The sequence below is a fragment of the Panthera onca genome, chromosome B4 (assembly GCF_046562875.1).
Source record: "Panthera onca isolate mPanOnc1 chromosome B4, mPanOnc1 haplotype 2, whole genome shotgun sequence".
NCBI classification, from domain to species: domain Eukaryota; kingdom Metazoa; phylum Chordata; class Mammalia; order Carnivora; family Felidae; genus Panthera; species Panthera onca.
Window position 1 is genome coordinate 136,474,850 of NC_138345.1, and position 22,104 is coordinate 136,496,953.

The window sequence follows — 22,104 nt, forward strand, 5'->3', positions numbered from 1 at the left end:
CCGTGAGCAGGTCGCTCCATTCAAACCCCCAGTTTCGCTCCTGCCTCCCTCCCGTCCATCTCGCGGGCAGGAAACTTTCAGTGAGCACATAGTAGGTGCCACTCCGGACTCCAGCCCTGAGGATGCAGAACTGAACTAGACAGACACCTGTCCTTGGCACATGGATGCCTCCGTCTGGAGCGGAGAGGGGGGCTCTGCATGCCTCCCCACCTGGGGTCTGGCACAGGAGGGGGCGAGCTCCGGGCGCCCACCTTGGCGACGCCCACGCCTGAGGCCCCTGCGGACTGACGGCCCCCCGGTGGAGGCCGGGGCCAGGGCCGGTGCCCCTCTGAGACCCTGGTTGCCCAGCCCTGCACTGGGCACGGAGCGGGAGGCGGCAGGCGGCAGGCGGTGGGGGGACGGGCGGCGAGGAGGCAAGAGGCCCCGGCCCCGGCCTCGGACAGTCCACAAATAAACTGCTCATCCCCCTTCCCGACTGAGAGAGACAGAAAATAGCTTTCACACTATATTTTCTGATTTTTTTTTTCCCACTTCACTGCTTCTAAATCGATCCAGAACAGATTGTCCAATTGTTTGAATTTCAGGAGAAAAGTCTCCTAATCTTTCCTCGGTCCTGCCCAGAATTCTGCCGCGCCCTAGCCCTCTCCTGGCGATCTGGCTGGAGGCGGGGGCTCCCCTGGGGCTGGGGGGGGGGGTCTGTGCTCTCTGGTGGCGCTCATGCCCAGGACTCCCCGGAAACGTCCTGTCCCCGGAAGAGAAGGCTTTGCTCCTCCAGGAAGGACCGGACTCGAGGGGCTCTGCAGGCAGTGGGGCCACTCGGGAGCCCGAAAGCCTAGCCGCCACCCGCCTTCCTCTCCCCTGCCCGTCAGGAAAAGTACCCTGGGTGCTGGGCTGAGCCACAACCTAAGCAACCGTGAAGGGCCAGCATTATCCCTGTTGAGCCAGCAGCAGGGCAAACACTCCTTAAGTTGCCAGAGTCAGGCCACTGCCTTGGAGGCCAGGCCACTGGCGAATGCTACTGCCTTTCCACCGATGCCACGGTCAGCCACGCCCAGGCGCGAAAAGCTTGCAAACTCCTTTTCCTGGGCTCCATATGCGCCGTCCCTTCTGCCTCGATGTCCCTCTACCCCTTGCCCCTTGACCCGGTCATCCCATACTCTGCCTCCTGGGATGCCACCTCCTCCGGGAAGACCTCCTTGCTGCTCCGCCCCCTTTCTCCAGGCAGCATGCTCCTCCAACCGCTGTCCTCATCGACACTTGCTCAGTCCCTCATGCAGGACCCCGACCCGGGGCGGAACAGGCAACTGTGCCCAGACGGCAAGCTCCAGGCACAGCTTCCGGAGTGAATAACCGGGCAACGTGCACCCGAACAAACGGCTTGCGCGCTCCTGTCTGACACCCGGCCCCTTCCAAGGAGGCCACAGATGACAGCGCAAACCAGGTTCTAGAGAGTAAAGGTGCCACTGCCCTTGACCTCGAGGTCCAGATGATGCTGGGCAAAGCCAATGCAGCCCCTCCCAGACCTCACCTCCTCCCCAGGATCTCGCTACCCTGCATCTGTCCCCCCAAAGAGAAGGAGCTGGGTGATGGTGACAGACCAGTGGAAACACGTGAAGGGCTTGTTTCCGGAGCACTCTGCCCGGCCCCTCAGGGCCCCCACCCGCGTGGGAGGCAACCCTCCCAACCCCGGGACGGGCAGGCCTGGCTCAGGCTGGCTCTGCCCTCCCGCCTGCCCCTTCCCTGACCCCGTGCTTCGGGCCTCCTGGGGAGGGACCCGGGCAGCTCACAGGCTGGTGCTCCAGATCTCTGCCTGCAACGTGCCACCCTGTTGCAAAGCCTCCCGTGCAACCTGTCCCCCACCGTATGGAGTCCAAACACCTCCTCCGACTTCCCGCGCAGCTTCCCAGATTACAAACTACACTCAGACACGCTGCCTCTGTGCATTGCCACCCCCCTCCCCCAGAGGAAGCGAGCGGCCCTCCCGAATCACGCAGGACGAGACAGAGGTTCAGAAGCGCGCCCGACGGGAGGTGGCCACGGTCGGAACTCGACTCTGTCCGGCTCAGAACCAAACTGCCGGGGGCACCAAGCGGCCTGGGCCCCCAGACTTGGGCCACCACCCCTGGTCCCGTGGAACGGGGACAACAGACGTTTGCCCGGGAGATGACTGCAAAGCCCGTTCTATCTCATGGCTCGCGGCCCTCAAAAGGAAGCCCCCTCCCCACTGCCCTGATCCTTGGCCTGTGATGCTTCCTGAGAGCTGTCGTTCCTTCCTCCCTCTGTCCGTCCGTCCCTCCATCCATCCATCCACTCACCCGTCCATCCCCCTGCCGGCCCGCCCCTCCACCTTGTCCGTCCTGTCCGGCACACCTGGGCTAGGAGCTGTGTACAGAGCTAAATTGGGAGAGACGTGGTCTCCATCCTTCGAGGACAGAGAGAAACTCCACTGCTCTGTGCCTCCTGGATGCTTCGGTTATTAAACACGACAGTGGTGACAACGACGGTACCATTTCCTGAGCACTTACTAGGGGTCAGGCTCAACGCCAAGCACGCTCCTTGCATTTACTCATTTAACTCTTGAAAGAACCTTGTGAGGGGGCCGCTATCCCCATTTCCTAGACGAGGGCGCTGAGGCCCAGAGAGGTGACGTAACTGGGGTTTGCGCCCCGACGGTCCCTCCAGAGTTCTGGGGCCGTAAACAATGGTTGTCACCGTAACTGGCCCAGGAGCCCACAATGTCAGGATTCTTACCTGGAACCCTCAAAAGCACCCCTGTAACTGATCACTACCAACGTTATCCGCCTTCTTTTGCAAAGGAGGAAACTGAGGCCAGGAGTGAAACAAGCAGCCGGACGCTGGGGCTGGGCTGTGAACGCAGGAGGGGGGACCGGGGCTGGCCCCCGTGCTGCCGGGCTCTGTGGTCTAATGGCCCCCTCGATACGTTTGTTCATTCGGTCAACGACCACTGCCACGGAGTCCCCCGCTCTGGAGGTTCAGGGACGATCAGGTGCGGTCCCTGCCTGGCTGCTTCAGGAAGGGCCGGAGCGATACGGACAGCAACAGTGACCTTCCCGCTCGTTGCGATAAAGCGAGAAAGCAGAGAGCTGGTGGGCTCGTGAGCACACGCTCCGTGCACACGAAGCACCTTCTGCAAATCCTATCTGCTTCTCACCGTAACCCGTTTCGCAGACGAGGAAAACAGAGGCCCAGGGGCCACGGCACTCGCCCCGGGTCACAGAGTTCGGAACAAGCAGAGGGGAAACTTGTCAGGGTGGAGGAGCTGTGCCAGGAGCCTCCCCCCAGCTCTGCCCGTTGCCCTGACAACGGGCCTCGGCTCCGAGGCTGGGCCCACTCCCCAGAGGACTTGGGGTCCCAGGGATTCGATTGCAGGAAGCCATCCCCAGACGATGCCACATTCCCGCCCTGCTCCCTGAAAAAGCGAAACGACAAAGACCTCAGGAACAAGCTGGACCCCCGCTGAGCTGAAGGCCGGGCCTCTGGGGCTCAGTGGTGATGCCCGGCTTCCTGCAAATGGGCAGAGGGGGGCCCTCCCCCATTTTCTGGAGGTAGAGACTGAGGCTCGGAGCCCGCAGATCTTGCCAGGACCCACGTCCTGAAGCCCAGCCTGAGCTACAGCCCAGGAGGAGCAGGGCTCAGAGGGAAAGAGAGGAAACTTTCTAGACTTTGGGATCAGTGTCTGTGGTTCCGACTGAAGTTCCATATAGCAGCTTATGCTTGTCCCTCTACCCCCCTCCCCCCAGCCCGAGCCCACGGGATCCAGAACCTTGAGTTTCAGAGCCCTGTCTGCCTAGGACCCTGGATGCCTCGATTCCCCTCTGGGCTCTGTTCTCCTTAGGGAAAGGGAGACCCAGAAGTGGGCCTTGGGGTTTCCTGCGGCTGCTGGAAGATAATGGATATGAAAGGGCTTTGTAATAAAGGAACCTGCAAATGTTAAAATCGGAAGATGCCACCGGGAGCCCAAGCCAATGTGAGACCCGCTTCAGGATTTTCCTCAGGCTCCTCCTCTATCCTGAAATAGCCCCTGCCCTCCTCTGCCTGGCACACTCCTACTCACCCTTCAAGACCCAAGCCAAAAGTCACCTCCTCCAGGGAGCCCTCCCTGCCCCATCAGGCAGGGTGGGTGGGACCTTGCAGATGCCTGCTTTATTCTATTCTGCGCACCCCCCCCCCGCCCCCGCCCCCGCCCCCACCACAAACACACTGCAAAACCCACCCGGGCAGGGTCCTGGTCTGATCGCCTCTTGCCTCCTGGGCCTGGCACCGTGTCCGGACACAGGGTAGGTGCCCCGGAAATGTGGAAGGAAAGCAAAAGCTAAAGGCATTTTCTGTTCGTCTACAATTCCAGCTGCACACCCAAGATTCTCCCCGCAGAGGAAAAAGGAGCCCGAAGTGAAAGCAAATCACCATCGTTTCCTTAACCAGCTCAGGGAGCCGCGGAGGAAATTCTCACACTGGATTATGGGAGGGATTTTGCCTTTATTTTTAATTTGTGCCAATATCTAAGAAAGTGGCACTTTATCCTGAGCCCATCATGCGCCGAGGAGCTTCGAATCTGGCGCAGGAGGCAAACTTTCCCGGCCCAATTTCCCGATGCACGGCTCTTCTCTGAGGCTTGCCAGCGAGGAATAATCAGATTATGTAGCTGGGTTTTAAAAGATCACGGTTTGTCTCATTTTCCAGGGAAGTGTGAACTAAAAAAAAAAAAAAAAAAAATTTTTTTTTTTTTTCCCCTCCCGGGGCTCTGTTAAGAGCTTCCAGAACTTAATTCAGTGTTAAATGGGTGTAATTTGGGAAACTCATGCATTATTTCTTAATTTCTCGAGGCGAGACTGCACACATCTGCTGAGGTCCGTGTGCGTGCGGACAGATGGGCGGTAATCGGAGTGCACGCCCCGGTCGGGGGAGGGGAGGGGGCAGGCTGCCGAAAACACGCGAAGTAAACGCTCCATTCATGGTTGACGTCTAGAAATCTGGGATGGGAGGCATTAGCATTGCATCTCGGGTCCTGCTTTTCCGCCTGGATGGGCGGGGGGGGGGGGGGGGGGGCGGGGGGGGCGGCCGGGGGCGGAGGGGGGGGGGTTGAAGCCTTTTACTGGAGTGAAATTCACCATCTAAGGGTGGAGGGGGGGGGCCTGAAGCCTTTTACTGGAGTGAAATTCACCATCTAAGGGTTGGGGGGGGTCTGAAGCCTTTTACTGGAGTGAAATTCACCATCTAAGTGGGGGGGGGGGGGTCTGAAGCCTTTTACTGGAGTGAAATTCACCATCTAAGGGTTGGGGGGGGTCTGAATCCTTTTACTGGAGTGAAATTTACCATCTAAGGGTGTCCGCAGCCCCCTCCGGGTCCCCCCCCCCCATCCCAGGCAGCCTGGGGGCATCCCAGGCAGGGTGGGGGGGAGCCTCTGGAAAACACCTACCAAGTCTCCATCGTATCCCTGAACACCCCCGGCCTTCAAGGATGCTTGTTCACCATGACCTTGAGCATGTCACAGGCCAGCTCGGGCCTCAGTGTCCCCATCTGTATCTGGATAGGCAGACAAGTTTCCAGGTCCCTCTCGGGACCCACAGCAGCAGCCTCTGGGGCTTCCCTCTAATCGAGCACATATGCGGGGGTCCCCATCTTTGTCTGACCCCCCAACTTCAGGCTACGGAGAGTGGGGGCTTCCACACCCAAGACCCTACTGGGATGTCTCCCCCAGCCCCTGCCCCAACCCTCATGTCCCACATTGCTGAATGGGAAGACAGGCTCAGGGGGCGAGTGAGTCACCAGTGAGTGGCCAAATCAGGAGGCCCAGAGAAGGCTCTCCAGAAAATTTCTGACCTGGTCACGGCCAAGGGGAAAAGGAGGGAGGGGCTTGTCACAGGTGGGCCTAGCTGATACGGGAGGTGGGTACTTTTAACAGGGTCTGGGGTGTCAAGACAGCCACAGTCCCAGCCGGCGAATGATCTGTTTAGACGCTCAGTCATCAAACAATCCGAGCCCTGGTTCATCTCTGGCAGGGACTCCCTGGGGACAGGTCTGAGGCCTTGGGATCTCCTCCATTTCCCCGGGGGGGGGGGGGGGGGAGGGGTCACACATAGACAAGGGGTCAAGGAATGTGTGGGCCAGAGGCAGGGAGTCAGGAAGGAAAAAGAGGTGGGGAGAGAAAAGGAGGAGACGGCCCTGTGCAGGGTGAGACCAAACAGGGCTGGGAGCACCTGCTGTCCCCAGGAGGGCGCAGCCCAGGCCTCAGGACACCACCCTACAGAAGAGTGTGTAGGAAACAAGGCCCTCCTGTTCTTAGAGGTCGACTGCTGTTTTGGTGAATTCTAGAAAGGGCTGCTGGGCTGGGAGAAGGCACTTCTTGAGGGAGCTGGGGCTGGGGCTCTCGGTTCATCCTAGGATCAGTGCGGATCTATTGTGTGACTCAGCTAGGGAGACGCAAACCAGCAGAGGCTGGGTTAATAGAGGCAGAGCATTCCCAAGAAGGGAGGTGATACCTATCACTGGAGCGTGAGACAGGCCGCTCTTGGACCAGTCCAGGGCAGAGCAAACAGAAGGAGGTGAGACCCCAGAGACCCGCACGGCATCTGGGGAGCCGCAGGACAGCCCCGAGACAGGAGCTGGGCTCCAGGCAGCGCAGTGTCCTGGTTAGGAGCGTGATCCCAGCGGGGTCACCCGTCACTGCTGTTCTGTCGTATGACAGCATCCACAATCGCGGGGCCCGGTGCTTGCTCAGCACCGCACCCGGCGCCTAGTAGGCTTCCTGGCTTTTGCTACCAAATGCTGTCCTGCTGTGGGGAGGTGCCACCTTGTGCCCCCCTCACCGAAGCTGTGGATCGTAGGCAGGCAGCTGAAGCGGCCAGGTCTGGTGTCCCCGGCTCCCTCCCTCTCCCAGAAGCCAAGGGCCGGCGGCCGGAGGCACTGCGGCCGGAGGCACTGCTCTCCCGCAGCGTGGCCAGAAGCGGGAGGGCTGTCGAGGGTCTGGCCGATTGATCGATCGTCCCAGAGGGCTGGACACCAGACCCGTCTCATCTTCCCCACCTGCCCTTCCCTCTGCCCGCCCCGACCTTGGGCGCCCGCCCGCGGGCCACCTAACCATCCTCCCCTCCTCGCTGCCCCACCCCTGCTTCTGAACCCTCGCCGGGGCCGGGGCTGGGGGGCGTCCAGCTCCCCGGCGCCAGGCCTGCTCAGGCTGCACCATCTGCCAAGCGTCTCTCTAGTCCTGCAGCATCCCCCCCCTCCCCCTGCCTGATCTGCATCTTCAACCCGCAGAGGGTCTCTGCCCAGAACACCTTCTGCTCCTCCCGTCTGGCTGATTCGGGCCTGCCTTCTGGAAGGCTCCCCGCCCCCCTGCACCCCTCCTCGGGCCACCCCCTCCCCCGGGGGGTAGATCCTCCCCACCTGCGCCCCCACACCTCGGCTTCCCCCAGGCAGGGCTCCAACCCCACTGGCTCATCCGGGGGCTGTTTCCTCAAAAGCTGCCAAGGGCAGAGGTGGGGGGGGGGGGGCTTGCTGGGTTGTGTGCGAGAAGTGAAGGAATGAATGAATGGACGGATGGAGAGCAGGACCGGGGAGTGGCTCTCGGCATCTCCAAGGGGCAGGCCCCCCTCCTCTCCTTCTCCCCCCTACGCCCCCCTGCAGAAGTCTGAGCAGCCCTGGACATGCCCCCACCCGGGAGAGGGGGTGTGAGGCACACACACACACACACACACACACGCACACGCACACGCACAGCTCCAAGCCAGACTGCTTCTCCTGACCTCCCCGCGAGCCCAGTACCTTCCAGACGCCTGACACGGAGGAACTCGGCGTGACAGCCACGTTAAAGAACCTGGCAGGACCCCCGACCTGGGGCTTTCACCTTGAGCCCCGAGGTACAGGGGCCACCTGGCTACAGGGAACTTTCTGGCCACCTCCTGCCCTGCACTCACCCCCCACTCAGGACAGGCAAACAGCCTCCCTGGAGGGATGGATTCTCTGCAGGGAGGTGTCCTGCCCCGAGCAGTCACAGATTCAGGGTTGGGGGGGACCCTCCGATTCTGGACAACCGTGACCAGCGTGGAGGCTGGCCTGAGCTGGCCCCAGGGGCCCCGGGGTTATTCTGATTCTGGTTTTGAAAGCCATTTCCAACCATTTCCCGAAGACTCTGCCCGTCGGTGAAAATGTCCCGACGTCCCGCTGGCCCACATGCTTCCTGGTCACATTCAGACCATCGGACAGGTGACGAAAGCAGGGCTGACGGAGGAATCCCCCTCGGCCTGGCTCTGAGTGGGGCCTAACTTGCTGGCTCAACAGTCTTTCCGTCAAGGCCCAGAATGAGATTCACAGGACACCAGTGACCGAAGATTGTCTTAGACACACCGGGGTCAGGGTCCTCGATCTACAGACTAGGGCACTGAGGCCCAGAGAGGGGCAGCTAGCTGCCTGGGGTCACACAGCCAACAGCACCCGATCAGAACTTCCAGGGCCTTCTCAGCGCGACCTCACAGAGGTGGCAATGGCTGCCATGCCACTTTACAGATGGGGAAACAGAGGCTCTGAGGGATCAAGCACCTTGCTCAAGGTCACCCAGCCAGGGAAGCCAGGGCCAGATAGAGGCCACCCGCTGTGATTCCTGGCGAAAGGCACTCTCTGCTCCTCCCATCCAGGTCCCGGGTTCCTTGGGCAGGAGCAGTCACTAAGCCAAGGGATCAGAGAGGCCGAGAGAGGCAGAGTAGACACAAAGAGGCATACAGACACATTCCCACGGCAGATTATGTAACTCCCCTTCCCTGGCCCCATCGCCCCAGGGGTGCGGCCCTGAACCCGCGGCGGGCACAACGACCCACCGGCCAGGGGCCCACCAGCCGACGCCGGCTCTCTCCAAAGAGAGGACAGTTGGGAGGCGCCAGGACGCGCTGGCATTTCTTCCTCCTCTCTTTTTTCCTCCGCCGGGCTAACCAATACTAATACTAATAATGATAACAATAATTAGAATAAATATAACCTGAAGACGCTTGGGGTCTCGTTACCATGGCAACCGCTGGCGTTAATGAGCTGCCGAGGCCGCCGCCGGGCCACCCCGCCCCGGGCGCGGGATCAATATTGATTCGGCCCCGGGAAGCGGCGGCGGCGGCTCCACTGGGGCCACGCGGCAGGCGGGGAGCCCGGGGCGCGCTCCTGGAGGGGTCTTCCCGGTGGCCCGCGCCGCCCGGCTGGGGCCCCCGGAACCGGCCGGGGCCCCAGCGTGCCTCCGGAACTCTGTCCGGCGCGCACGGGGCTCCCGGCTCGCTGCGCTCCCGGACTCGGTCCTCGGACGCCGGTCCCCACCTCGGACGCGCGTTCCGGTCCCAACTGCCGCGTACCGGCACGACGCGCCCCGGACCGCTCCTCGGAGCCGGGGCCGGGTCCTCTGCAAAGGCTCGGCGACCCCGACCTTGGACGGCCCCGGCGCGGACCCCAACGCCAGGGCGCCGGCGACCCCACACGGCTCCCGCCCCCGGACTCTCCGCCGGGCGGCCCCGGCCCCTTTTCCAAAGCGCGCCGGACGCCCCCCCCCTTCCCCCCGAGCCACCGAACGCTCCTCTCCCAGCGCGCCCACCCCTCCCCGGCCCCGGCGCCCGCACCCCCTTTCTCCCGGGGAGCCCGGGCGCCGAAGACCCCGCCCCCCCCCCACGCGCCCGAACCCTCCCCCGCCAGGAGCCCCGCCCCCGGCCCCCCTCCGCGAGGCGCTCGGACCCCCGCCCGGCGCGCCCCTCCCCCGCCCGGCCCGCCCGGGGCGCCGCTCACCTCGTGCCCGCCGCCCGCTCGCTCCTCGCTCCGCCGCCGGGAGCCGGCGCCCCGCGGGGCCGAGCCGCCTGCCGGGGGCGCGGGGCCGCCCACGCCCCCCGCCGCCACGGCCGCCGCCGCAACAGTTGTCCCGGCCCCGGGCGGGGGCCGCGGGGACCCGGGGGCTGGGGGTGGGGGGGTGGGGGGGAGGCTCCGAGGCGCGCGGGGCGCCGGGGCTCGGGCCGGGACTCCGGCTGGCGCTCCGGCCGCCCGCCGCCTGCCCCGCCGGCTCCCGCGGCTACTGGGCGGCCCGCGCCGGCCCCGCGCCCCGCGCCGCGCCCGCCGCCGCCGCCGCCGCCGCCGCCGCCGCGCTCATGCTCGCCGGCCCCGCGCCCGCCGCCGCCACTTCACTCTTTGCCGCTCGCCGCTCGCGCCGCGCCCTCTGCTGCCCCCTGTCCGCGCTCGCGGCTCCCCGCCGGCCGGCCCTCTCCCCGCGCCGCGCTCCCCCTCTCCCCGCGCCGGCGTGCGCCCCGCCCGCCCCGCGCCGCTCGCTCTTTCTCTCGCTCTCCCGCTTTCTCTCCCTCTTTCTTCCTCCCTCCCGCTCTCCCCTCCCCCCTCCCTCCCTTCCTCCCTCTCGCTCTCCTCCTCCTTCTCCTCCTCCTCCTCCTCCTCCTCCTCCTCCTCCTCCTCTCGGTTTCTTTCCCAGTCTCCTTCTCCCTTCCCTGGGCGGCTCGCTCCTTCTTCCATCCCTCTTTCTCTCCTTCCTCCTTCCTTCTTTGCCACTTTTCCCTCCCCTTTTTCCTCCGCGCTCCCTCCTTCCTTTTCCCTCTGCTTCTCTCCCACCGGGGGCTCGGATTCCCGTCTTCCCAGCCCCCCACGCTCCCCGACCGCCATCCAGGTGCGCCCCGTCCCTTCTGCCCCGAGGACCCAGTCCTGGCGGCCTTCCTGCCACAGGAGCACCCCCCCTCCCCGCCCCGCCCGGGGCCGGGCCTTGTCTCCCCAGACCCTTCTCCGTCCAGGGAGACATTCCTTCTGGCCAGGCCGTCCCTGCACCAGGTGGTCAAGGGCAGGCTCGGGCTCGGGGAGGGAGTCGTTCACATCAGACAAGATGCTCAGCTCGGTTTCCAGCGGGAAAAGAGCGACTTCCCTGACCCCCTGACCTCCGCTGGGGCTCCCCTCCCCTGTGCCTGGCCCTTCTCTCTACCGGTCCTCCCCAACAGCCCCTGTTTCCTATTGGCCGCCCATTTCGCCCTTGACCTGCAGGACGCGGCTGTGCCATGTGGTGGACTTGAGCCAGGGAGCCAACCTCAGTAAGCCGGTTCCCCACCTTCTTCTGTGCGGGGCCCAGTGACCTCCAGTGGTCGGGACCGTGGGGGGACATCACAGGGCCCCCACAGGAGGCGTGGTGATGAGGATGGCTATCAGTTGCTCATCTGGGGAGGGAGAGTAAGCCTGAGAGCCGTGGAGGGCAAGTCAGTGCCCCCCGCCCAGTGCAAACTCCCCGGGTCTCTCCTATCTTTGGATCTTCACGTTTATAGGTGATTGAACTTCACCAGAAACTAGGCTGAGCCCTTCGTACACCACCGCACCGCGTGGCGTCCTCCCCGTGTTACAGGTGAGGCGGCTGGGGCTCAGAGAGGTTAGGGCACCCGCCCCGAGCCACACAGCCGGCAAGAGGCAGAACCGGGGCTCCAGCCCAGATCCCCCTGCCTTCCAATCACGGGCTCTCCACCTGAGACGGTTTTCTTCCCTAAAGAGGTCACGGCAGCACCTCCCTCATGGCATATTGTGGGGATAAATGAGACGGGGCACGCGTGATGCCCTTCGCCTGCACCCGCAGACCCTCCGGGTAGTGGGTGGGGGGGCGTGATCATCCCACGTTGTGCATCATCCCATGCACAAGACAGGTTGAGGAACAGGCCGGAGTGCTCATGGGTGTTCAGGTTGAGAGGGGACTGTCCTCTGTGGGCAGAGGCTGTGTCTTGGGGTTCACTGAGACCTTACAGAGTGGGCTGTGTGCATGTGTGTGTGTGCGTGTGTGCGTGTCTCCCGGGGTGAGGGATCTGTGGATGTGTGGGGCCTTCAGGGGGTCGCAAAGCCTCGTTATTCAGAACCCCCCTCCCCCATGAGGTCGCCGAGCGGGGCTCTGGGCCCGTCCCATGTCTGGTGTGCGACTCGCGGAGCTGGGACCAGCTCAGTGCCCTAGGGAGGCTCACAGTACAGTCGGGTGATGACTCAGGATGTTAAACCTCCATCAGCCCCGGTTTTCTACCCGCTGGAGCACAATCCCGTCCTGGCATGCAGGGCCCAGCCCGCCTTCCCAGCCTCCCCCGCAGCTGGGCGCCCTGAGCTCCAGCCACATGAAGGCCGCTAGGGGCTGGGGTTTCCCAAGCCGGCCCCTGGGTGGACTCCTCAAGCCTCCACTACCCCCTGGGCTCCAGGGCCTGCACCTTCTCCTTCCCCGACCTGGGACAGAGCCAGGTTGCCTCCCTGAGCCTCCGTTTCCTCGTCTGCAAAATGGGGTCATTTTATCCACCTCAAAGTGTCGACGTAGAATTAAGTGAGCGACTGTGTCATAAAAGAAGTGAGCACCTGGCACTTAGCTGGAACTTGATCTGCATCAGTGTCCCTTCTGTTCTTCCAGGAAGTCCCCAGTGGGCAGGAGAAAGCATGGGCTTTGGCACCGGTCAGACTTGGGCTTGAGTCTCGGCTTGGCTGTTCACCAGCCGCGTGATAGAGGGCAAGTCCGTTCACTTCTCCCAACTCCCGTGTACTGGTTTCCGACGGCTGCCGTAACGGGGACCCCAGACTTGGTGGCTCAGAACGACACATATTTATTCCCTTGTAGTTCTGGGGGCCAGAAAGCCCAAAATCAGCGTCCCTGGGCGTCCACAGGGCTGCCTCCCCGCGAGACTCTGCTTCAGCTCCCGGTGGCTGCCAGCAGCCTGGGCTCGTGGCCGTGTCACTCCCTTCAAGGCCAGCACCTGCTCATCTGTCTGTGCTCCTCCTCACGTGGCCGGCTCCTCCGGGCGCGCCAGAGGGCCCCCTCGGAAGGTCCCCTGTGATCGCACTTGGGGTCCTCCGGTAATCCAGGGTAATCCCCCGTCTCAGGGCCCTTCTTTAATTATATCTTCAAGGCTCCTTTTTTTTTTTTTTTTTTCTTGCCAGATCAGGGAAGATCCCCCGGTTCGAGGGGCTGGGCCACAAGAAGGTATCTCTGGGGGCGGGGGTGGGGGTGGGAAGCATCCTCAGGCTTCGGAGCTCCAACCAGCCGGCAGTGTTACCTGCAGCAGGCAGAGGCGGAGGGGGGGCTCCGAGGGCCTCTGGGGGCCGGGTGAGCCGAGCCCGGACCCTGGTGTCTGTGCACCCAGGCCACAGATACTCGTGTCTCCTCTGGGGGCCCGGCTGGGGGGTGGAGACAGGTGGGGAGGGGGGTGTGTGTGTGCAGAGGCAATGACACAGACCGCCGTGGGAAACGTCACCCCCGTTTCTGAGCCTACTGTGTGTCGAGCTCCACATCCACCGTCCCCTTTAATACCAACCCTATTTACTATTTCTCTGCCTTCGGGAGGCCTGTTCCCCCGCAAACGCTGCTGCTCACCGGGGCGGGCAGGCGGGAGGACTGGAGATGACTCACGCTCTCTCTCCCCATGAAGAGCAGCCTTTTCAAAGGGCTGGCTGGGGAGGGAGCTAAATTTAAAGCCAGGCCTCCCGACAAGATCACCTGCCACATCAGAATCACGGCCGTTTAATTAGAAGCTGGGGGCACGAGGCGTTCGGCAGAGGTCCGTGAGGAAAGCCCCCTTTGGGAGGGAGCGAGGCCCGCGGAGGCCGAGCCCCTGGGCTGGGCAGGGGGAGGGGTGCCAGCGTGCGCACCCCCCAGCTGCTCTCCCCCCCACCCCCGGCCTCTGAACCACCTGAGCCGACTCTCAAGTCCCTCCTCCCTCTTCAAGATCTTAGGGTTCCGACCCCGAGTCCCTGTTCCCCCAGTTCAAGACAAGGCCCCGGGGCTCAGAGACACTGGAAACCTCACCCCCCAGAGTCACCCATGGAGGATGTGGCCAAGCCTGGATTTGAACCACTGGCCTGGCTCGGGGCTTGTATTCTGGGCCATCTGGCCACTCGGTCCCCCCTGTGGGGAGGACGGGGGTGGTGGGCAGGCCACTCACCTCTTGCTGGCTGTTTCCTTCTCAGTCCAAAGAGGCTGCCCCACCTCTGGATAAAGCACTTTGAAGGGCCCTGGAGGGCATCACGTCCACCCGCCTCGTTCACGGAGGACATGAGCCCCGGGAGAGTGGGAGGAGCTGGCCAGCAGCCAGGCCTCTGGACCTCCCAGCCCCGCCCCCTCTGACGCAGGAGGCCAGTTAGGTCACGGCCACCCTGGGACCTCGCTGCTTACGCTCTCCCAACTGGCCACGGCAGTCACGTGTTGCAGAAAAGCTATAGCTTCCCTGTGGTGGCAGGGCCGCGGGGTCGGTGGGATGGCCCAGCGATGGGGGGACCGGGGCCCCGAGCTTGCACCCGGCGGCCCGGGCCAGGCTCTCGGCCTGTTTGCTCACCCGGAAGACGTGGTGAGTCTTGACCTGCTCAGAGCCAGGCACATAGTAGGTGCTCACGGTGTGAAAGCCACTGCCATGGCCGACTGCCATTCTGAGGATCTGGGAGACCGGATGCGGTGAGCTGGTCGCCGATCGCCGGGTCCAGAAAGGCTGTTCCGTGGGCCAGACGGGCCACGGCGACACCAGCATGTGCTGGGTCATACAGGCCGTGAGCGGGGCCATAAACTCACCAGGGGCCTCCGCGGAGTCTCCCGCTCCTCCCTGCTCCCGCCTGCCTGCCTCCTGGCCGCAAGGTGTGAACACAGCTTCTATTCTGGCCCTGGCAGGAAGCCCGGCAGGGCCACTCAGAGCCGAGAAGAGACCGGGTTTCTGTCTGCATCCAAAGTGCACGTGGCAGGCCCATTTCTAAAATGTTCCCACCACCTCCTACCCCCCCCCCCCCCGCCCTGGCGTTACGCTGACATGACATTACGTGCCCAAAGGGGTTTTCTAGATACAGTGGAGGTTACTGATCAGTTGACCTCAAGGAGCTGATCCTGTGCCTGAGCTGATCGCAGGAGCCTTTCCAAAGCTGCTGTCAGAAGAGGAAGTCGGAGATGCCAGTGGGCGGAGGGCCCACATGAGGGGGGCTCATGCTGAGATGGGGGGGTGGGTCTTAGGGAAAGGAGGTGAGAGCAGCCCCCAACCCAACCAAAGGAAAAGGATCTCCGTCCTGGGCCACCAAGAACCGCATCCGCCAATCCTGAAGGAGCCCCGGAAAAAAGTCTCCCAGAACTTCCTCTCAAGTGCCCGTCTGGGCTGATACCTTGATTTCTTTTTTTTTTTTTTTCTTTAAAGTTTAGTTATCGGGGCGCCTGGGTGGCTCCGTCGGTTAAGCGTCCGACTTCGGCTCCGGTCACGATCCCGCGGTTCGTGAGTTCGAGCCCCGCGTCGGGCTCTGTGCCGACAGCTCGGAGCCTGGAGCCCGCTTCGGATTCTGCTGTGTCTCCCTCTCTCTCTGTCCCTCCCCCGCTCGCACTCTGTCTCTCTCTCAAAAATAAATAAAACATTAAAGTGTATTTTGAGAGAGAGAGGGGCAGGAGGGGCAGAGAGAGAAGGAAAAAGAGAATCCCAAGCAGGCTGCTCGATCTCGCGAACCAGGAGATCATGACCTGAGCTGAAACCAAGAGTCAGACGCCTAACTGACTGAGCCCCCCCAGGCACCCCTGGGCTGACGCCTCAATTTCTGCCTTGTGAGACCCCAAGCAGAGGACTCGCTGCGCCCACCCGGCCTTCTGACCTGCAGAGCTCTGAGGTAATAAACGGGCGCTGCATTTATTAAGCGCTAATAGAAAAACCAATACACTCAGCCACGACTCGGTGCCAATTACTTACTTAATTTTTATGGGGCGAGGATGCTTACAGCCCATCCCTCCCGCTGCTGGGTCTTTGTGCAGCCCAGCCCTGACCTAGCCCACCCCTCTGCCTGCGGCCCTTCTGTGGTTTCCTCGGGCACCGTGGGCGTTAAGTCCCGGCAAGCCTGTGGGATTGGAGCCGACCGATGTCCTCAGTCACTATGACAGTCTCGCAGGTGAGGGACTCGGGAGGGTCACACCGTGACTCCAGTTCTCGGGAGCGGCAGGAGCTGGGGAAGCAGGGCCCTGGCCGTGAACCCTGGCCCCCTGAGAGCCAGCTGGTGGCCGCGGGCAAGTTCACCTCCGGAGGCGGGAGGAGGTGGGGGGGGGGGGGGCTCTCAGGAGGCACCGCGCAGGCCCACACGGGAGGCAGAGAGGCCACGCTGGGGACAGTGAGAGACCTCCAGCCAGGCCTCAGATGCCCGGCCGGTCTGTCCCCCGACCCCGGCACGCGTCTGACTGATAGGACCTCCGTTCCCGTGTCCGTCCGGGTTTGGACTCTGCTGCGGCCCGTGGCTCCGGGGCTCCCGTGTCTCACCAGCACCTCCAACCCGGGGCACGGATGACGGAGATTAATACGATGCAAATTGGTGGGTTGAGCCGAGCACCCTGAGCCGAGGCCTAATTTGCACGCAGCCCGGCCCTCCCCGCGGGCAGGCCCCGGAATAATCACAACAACAGCGATGATCCGGGTCATTGGCACGTTCGGAACCTCTTCCGCTCGGGGCCGTCCATCGGCACTTGTGCCCAGAGGAGACGCGGGGTGTAGGGGCGCGGGGCCGCCCTCGTCTCAGGGCCGCAGGAGGGGGCCCGGCGAGGTCCCGGGACAGGCCCGAGGTCACGCTGCCGGTGAGAGGCAGGCCAGGGGCAGAGATCCGAGGGCCTCGCTGCCCCGGCGGCCCCTCCTCAGAAGCTCCGCCTTGGGAGACTGGGGCCAGGGCTTTGCTCTATGGAAGGGTCACTGGAGAGGTAGGGCGAGGCAGCTGAGGCCCAAATAGGGGTCTCCACCCTGCAGCGGCATGACCCCGGCCGCCTAATCTGTCTGGGATGACGATCTACCTTTTCTCTCGAGTTAAGTGGACAGCTTCCCCGGGGGGGGGGGGGGGGGGGGGGGAGTGCGCCTTCCCTCTCCCCGCTTCCTGGGTGGGCACAGGGTACCGGCTCCATAAGCATAGGCACTCAGCGGGTGCTCTGTGCCCCACGGCATCACTGGATGCGCCCCCGAAATCGTCACTACCATCCCAGAAGTTGCTCCTGCACATTCCTGTTTACAGCTGACAAAACAGGCCCAGAGAGGTTAAGGGACTAGCCCAGGATCACACAGCTAAGAAGTGGTCAAGCTGGGATTTGAACCTGGGTCTGTCCATCCCCTGCCCTGGCCCCGTGCTCTCCGTGCCGCGAGGAACAGAGTAGAGAGCCCTGGAACGGGAGCATGTCCTGGCCTTCAGGGCCCTCCGGCTCAGACGGCGTGGGGCTCTGGGGGCTCAGCCGGGTACCGCTTCTCGCGGGTTTAACCCAGGCAGGTTGGGAGGGGTTGGGAGGCAGGTTGTCTAGGGTTCTAGGGTTCCCCAGGCCCCCCGCGACCTGGATCGGAACTCCAGGCTTCTCTGACTTTGGCCTCTCCAAATATTGTCAGTTGTTTGACTTAGCCTCCCAGAGCCACGTGTCCTTGCAAGATCTCGTGTTTCCGGGGAGGCCCGGGGAAAGTGGAGCCTTTGGTGGTGGGTTCAAGGCATCTGTCTGAATTCGGTTCCGGTGAGACTCTTGGCTGTGGGGAGCGGGCCCCGGCCCGGACAGCTGGGCGGAGCCCGTGACCCTGGCCCGGTAGCCCCTGCCTGTCCGGTCAATGTCCCGGCACAGCTTCTCCACGGGTCAGCATCCACCATGAGTCGGACCCTCCGGAGGGCTGCTCAGGAGCCTGAGGGGTGCGGCTGGGGTGAGGAGACTAAGAGGGGGGTCACAGGCTAGGACGCCCCACAGGCCGTGTCCCAGGGCTCTTCTGGCTGAGCAGGGCCAGCCCACCCCCGGCCCCTGTAGAAGGAGGGGAAAGTCCAGCTTCTGGAACCCGATTCGTATACCCCATGCCAAGCCCAGACTCTGCAAATACTCCCTCATGAGCATCCCCAGCCCCCCATAAGGGAGGCTCTGTTAGTTTTGCCCCATTTCAGTTGAGGATAAGGGGGGGATCAGAGAGGTCAAGTGCCTTGCCCAGGGTCACACAGCAGGTAAATAGAGGCCTGTCTATCCTGTGTTAGAATTCCAAGCTCAGAACCGTTTACGCCAATACCCCTCTCTGGGTCAGAGAGAGTGCGGCCTCACTCTGGTGCCCTGGGGGTGCCTTTGTGTCCGTCCTGCCCACAGGGACTAGACCATGGCGGGGCCAGGCTCCCTGCGGTCGGTTCTGTTCAGGCCTTGCCCTGAGGTCTCCCCAGAGCACAATGCCCGGCGCCGGAACCCAGACCGAAGACAGCATCGGCTGCCTTCTCCTTTCAGAGCCCCGTGGGAGTGTCCTGGCCAGGGACGCACCTGCAAAGATAGGACCCCAAACCATGGCCCACGAGAGCAGCCTTCCAGGATTGGCACCAGGAAGCCCCACCGCAGATGAGCAAACTGAGGCTCAGAAGTGTCCGGTGACCCGCCCAGGGTCATCCGGCACGTTAAACCCTCCCGTCACCTTGATGTCTTTTAATGTGAAAATTACAAACCAGCCGTGGAGCACGGCTCCTGGGTCCGCCTCGTCTCGCAGCAGGCCCTCGGATAAGTCTCTTTCCCTCTCTGAGCCTCGGTTTCTTCACCTCTGAGATGGGGACAGCAGTTCCTATCTTTCAGGGCCCCTGTGATAAACGGCCAGCTGAGGCCATGTTGGGAATGCCTTCGTGTAAAGCCCGGCACGCGGCGGGGACCCTGCTTGGCTAACCGCACCCTCTACCCCCGCAGGTCGCCGGTGCCCGTAGCTCGGTCTTTCTCTGTCTTCCACCCACAAGGGCACACCAGAACCAGCTTGGGGACGAGCACGCTGGGAGAGGAAGGGGGGAAACAGAGTCATCAAGCACGGCGTGGGGGGACTCTGGGGTACCTCCCCACAGGTGGAGTCCGCAGGGCCGACGATCCCAGAACACCCTTGGCCGAGAGCATGGGGCCTGGCGGTCAGAGAAGGATTGGATGGTTGCCATGCGTGCAGAGGCCAGTCCGTGTGGGTGCCCTGCCCGTGACCCTGTCGCGGCCGGGGGCTTCCCGAGGGCCGGCCTGGGTCCGACCCCGCTCTGCGTCCTTAGCGTCGCAGCGCAGGGCCCAGCCCCGAGGTGGCCTTCGTTCAAGAAGCTGTTGTCTGTGGTTGTAACCGGCCTGGGTGAAGCGAGTCTGCAACGTGGCCCCGATATTTTATTAATAAGCACTTGCCGCACACCTTTCATCGGCAGCTCTCCCAGGCGTCCCCAACCTTAATTAATTCTCCCCGCACCCCAAACAAGCTGCTCTTCCCTTGGCAGATGATGATGTGGGAAGTCCTTAAAGGTGCCGTGATTAATCCCACCGTGCAGTTAGGTCCCTCTCTTCCCCTGGCAGCTACTCCCTCCCTCTCCCAGCTGTCGGGGGGGTCTTGAGACTTCAGACCCTCCCTGACTTCAGACCCCATCAACTCGTGCTGGATTTGGCCTCAGCCGCCGCCCCCCCCCCCCCTCCCCAGCTGCCCCAGTCCCCCCTGTGCCCTTTCCACATGGCAGCCAAGGGGATCCCGCCAAAGCACAACCCCAATCCTGCCTCCTGCCTGCCCCAAGCCCTCCCCTGGCCCCCCAACACCCGTGGACACACAGCCTTCTTGCACCCGGTGTCTCATAGCCAGCCACCGAGGACACACCGAAGGTCTGCGGTTTTCTCCACGACAGGTTTCTTTCAGGCTCCCGGGTCATTGCCTCTGTGCTGCCTCTTCTAGAATGCCAGTGATTTCTGCAGGAGCTGACACGTAAACAGTGCCCTGGAGACGACTGGCTCCGACAACCCTTCCTAAAGCGACTGCCTGCGCCCCAAAAATGAGACTGGGGCTCCTTCGGGGATTAATTAATCAATACGTTCCACAGGTACTGATGGAGCTTTTGCAGGTGCCAGGCACTGTCCTGGGTGCCCCGGGACGCATCCGTGGACCCTGGGCACCTGCGGGCGAGTGGCGAGGATCTCACCACGGCATCGCTTACCTGCCTCGGGGCTGTGGCCCTCCCCCACCTGGCTGCCCCCCTGGGCCGGGTCCCCCCACCCCGGCTGCCCACTCTGGCCTGTCCCCTTGCCTTCCAGATCAGGGCAGCCCGTGGACCAGGCCCTCTGTCAGCCTGTCCAAATCTGAGTCACTTCTCTCTCGGGACAGCAGGGTGACCTTGCCTGTGGGTCCCTGGAGCTAAGAATAGCCCGGGGAGCTGAGAACCCGCCGTCGCCCCTCCCAGCCCTGTGTGCAGCCGGGGCCAAAGGACCCTGCCGCCCGCGGAGGGGACAGCTGCTCCCGGCATGTTTGGGCGCGCGGCTGAGCCCTGCCAGCTGTTCGGAAGAGGAGAGGAGCCAAAGGAAGGGGGGGAGTTTCCGACTCCAAAAGTGCCGAGCCCACGCTTGGCCGCTGTGCCGCCTGGAGTACCGGGAAGGTGCTTGAGCCCTGGCTCTGCCTGTCATCGGTGAGTGACCTTTGGCAAGCCACCTCCGCCTCCCAGGTGAGGAAATGGCACCCTTGCTTCAGCCTGGGGAGCTGGTCCACGGCCCCTCCCTACCCTGCGCCTCCGAAGCACCTAGCAGGTGCCCGGTGTGGGTCTCGTGCGTCCTCGTGGGAGGGGCGGGGTGCAGAGACTGGCACACAGATGAGCTCCGCAGGGCCGGGCTGGCCGGGAGAGGTCATGGCCACGCTCTGTGTCCCCGAGGGGCAGGGCTGGGGCCGGCAGGGAGACCGTGTGGGCCGATTGGGAAGAGTAACCCCAACCAGTGGAGCTGAGAGAGACGGTCCCGTCGGGTAGAGAGCTCCCCGTTTCTAGGGGCTACCAAGTGTTAGCTGGTCCTCTGCTCTTAAGGGGGATCGAAACAGTGACTCACACATACGTGGGCCGATGTCTCCTCGGGGGTTTCATGACGCTGGGGTTTATCCGGACCCGGGGCCAGTAGGGGCAGGCTGTGTAGACTGTTGGCCAAAATCCAATGTGCATCTGCCAGGCTGCTCCCGGGCGCCCCTCCATGTTTCCACTGCCCAACAGGCACGGGAGGGGAGACGGGACGGGATGACGGTGGCCCTGCAGACCCCCGTCCTGGCCCCCAGAGCTGGGCGGGGGGTCGGACGTAAAGCCACGACCACAGGCCGGGCGAACGTGGACGGGGATCTGACCCCCAGATGTGGCCGGAGGCCCGCGGGCTCATCTCAGGGGCCAGAGAGGACGAGGCAAGGCCGTGACCGGAGCAAGAAAATGCTTCCCGTGCCGCTGGGCTCTGGGCGAGCGATTCACGGGCCAAATTCGCCCGGGCTCACAGAGGCGGAGCCTGGGCTCCCGGAGGGTAGGCGAGAACTCCCCACGATGGGTGCACCTTGTGGGTTTACTGGAGGATACGAGGCAGGTGGCAGCGGGGTGGGGTTGGTGGCAGGGACCCGGGGGGCTGTGGTTCTCCTGTGGCTTCCTTGCTGGAGGGGGAAACATGCAGACCTCTGGCTCTGTTCAGGGCCCTCGGTCCCTGTCCGCCTCCTGAGGTCACGCAGTTGTGGCTCCCTGTCCTGCCCATCAGGCTGGGGGCGGGGCTTATGCCTACCTGGGCCTGCATTCCGGGTCTCAGGGACCCTGAGGCACCTCTGTCAACACGGAGACGCATGAGCTGAGCACGGAGAGGTTTAGACCGTGGGCAGGGCCTGGCGGGGTCCCCTCCCGGCCCCAAGTCTGGCCTCAGGGGCCTAACGAGGGACCCTCCGCTTGCAGCTAAATTCCCATTTGTGGTGAGCTGGGGTGGCCCCGCCCCTCCCCTGCACTCCCTGTGCCTCCCGGCAGGTAGCCGGTGCTCACTGGCTCCTGACCTCCCAGCCCCTTTTGAGAACCCTCCGGGGCCACTCAGTGGTGGCCACAGGGCTCCTAAGGGTGCCCCTCGGCACGCAGAGAGCACCTGACCTGGGCGCAGTGCGTTCTCACCCATGCCCTCGCGGAGAACTCACGGCAGCCAGTGGGGCCACACGCTGATTGGAGACACGAGCCGGCCACAGGCTGGCTTGTCCAAGAAGGCCCAGCGGCCGTCGGGAGAACCGGCTTTCTAAGCCTCGGTGCAGGGCGCCTGGGGGGCTCGGTGGGTTAAGCATCTGACTTCGGCTCAGGTCATGACCTCATGGTTTGTGAGTTCGAGCCCCGAGTCGGGCTCTGTGCTGACAGCTCGGAGCCTGGAGCCTGCTTCCGATTCTG

The 22,104-nt window shown here is 63.5% G+C and overlaps 1 protein-coding gene and 1 long non-coding RNA gene across 4 annotated transcripts in view; both read right to left on the reverse strand.

Moving 5' to 3' along the window:
• The window catches only part of SHISAL1 (shisa like 1), a 130,935-nt gene that overhangs the window by 64,318 nt on the left and 44,513 nt on the right, over positions 1 to 22,104 (reverse strand). The window contains exon 1 of one of the 3 annotated variants that reach the window (XM_060656121.3): positions 9,772 to 10,033. The exons of 1 other annotated variant lie outside the window; for it this stretch is intronic. Coding sequence is in view for 1 of the 2 variants with exons in the window: in XM_060656118.3 (XP_060512101.1) it covers positions 8,990 to 9,017 (28 nt within the window). In the remaining variant the exon portion in view is untranslated. Of the gene's footprint in view, positions 1 to 8,989; positions 9,300 to 9,771; positions 10,034 to 22,104 lie in introns of those variants that run through there. One more of the 3 variants, XM_060656118.3, reaches the window with a different exon arrangement.
• LOC144616859 (uncharacterized) lies at positions 4,478 to 6,062 on the reverse strand. The gene is made up of 2 exons (XR_013556611.1): positions 5,438 to 6,062; positions 4,478 to 4,712 (listed from the first exon to the last, which is right to left on the reverse strand). It is a non-coding gene; the product is annotated as an uncharacterized LOC144616859 (long non-coding RNA).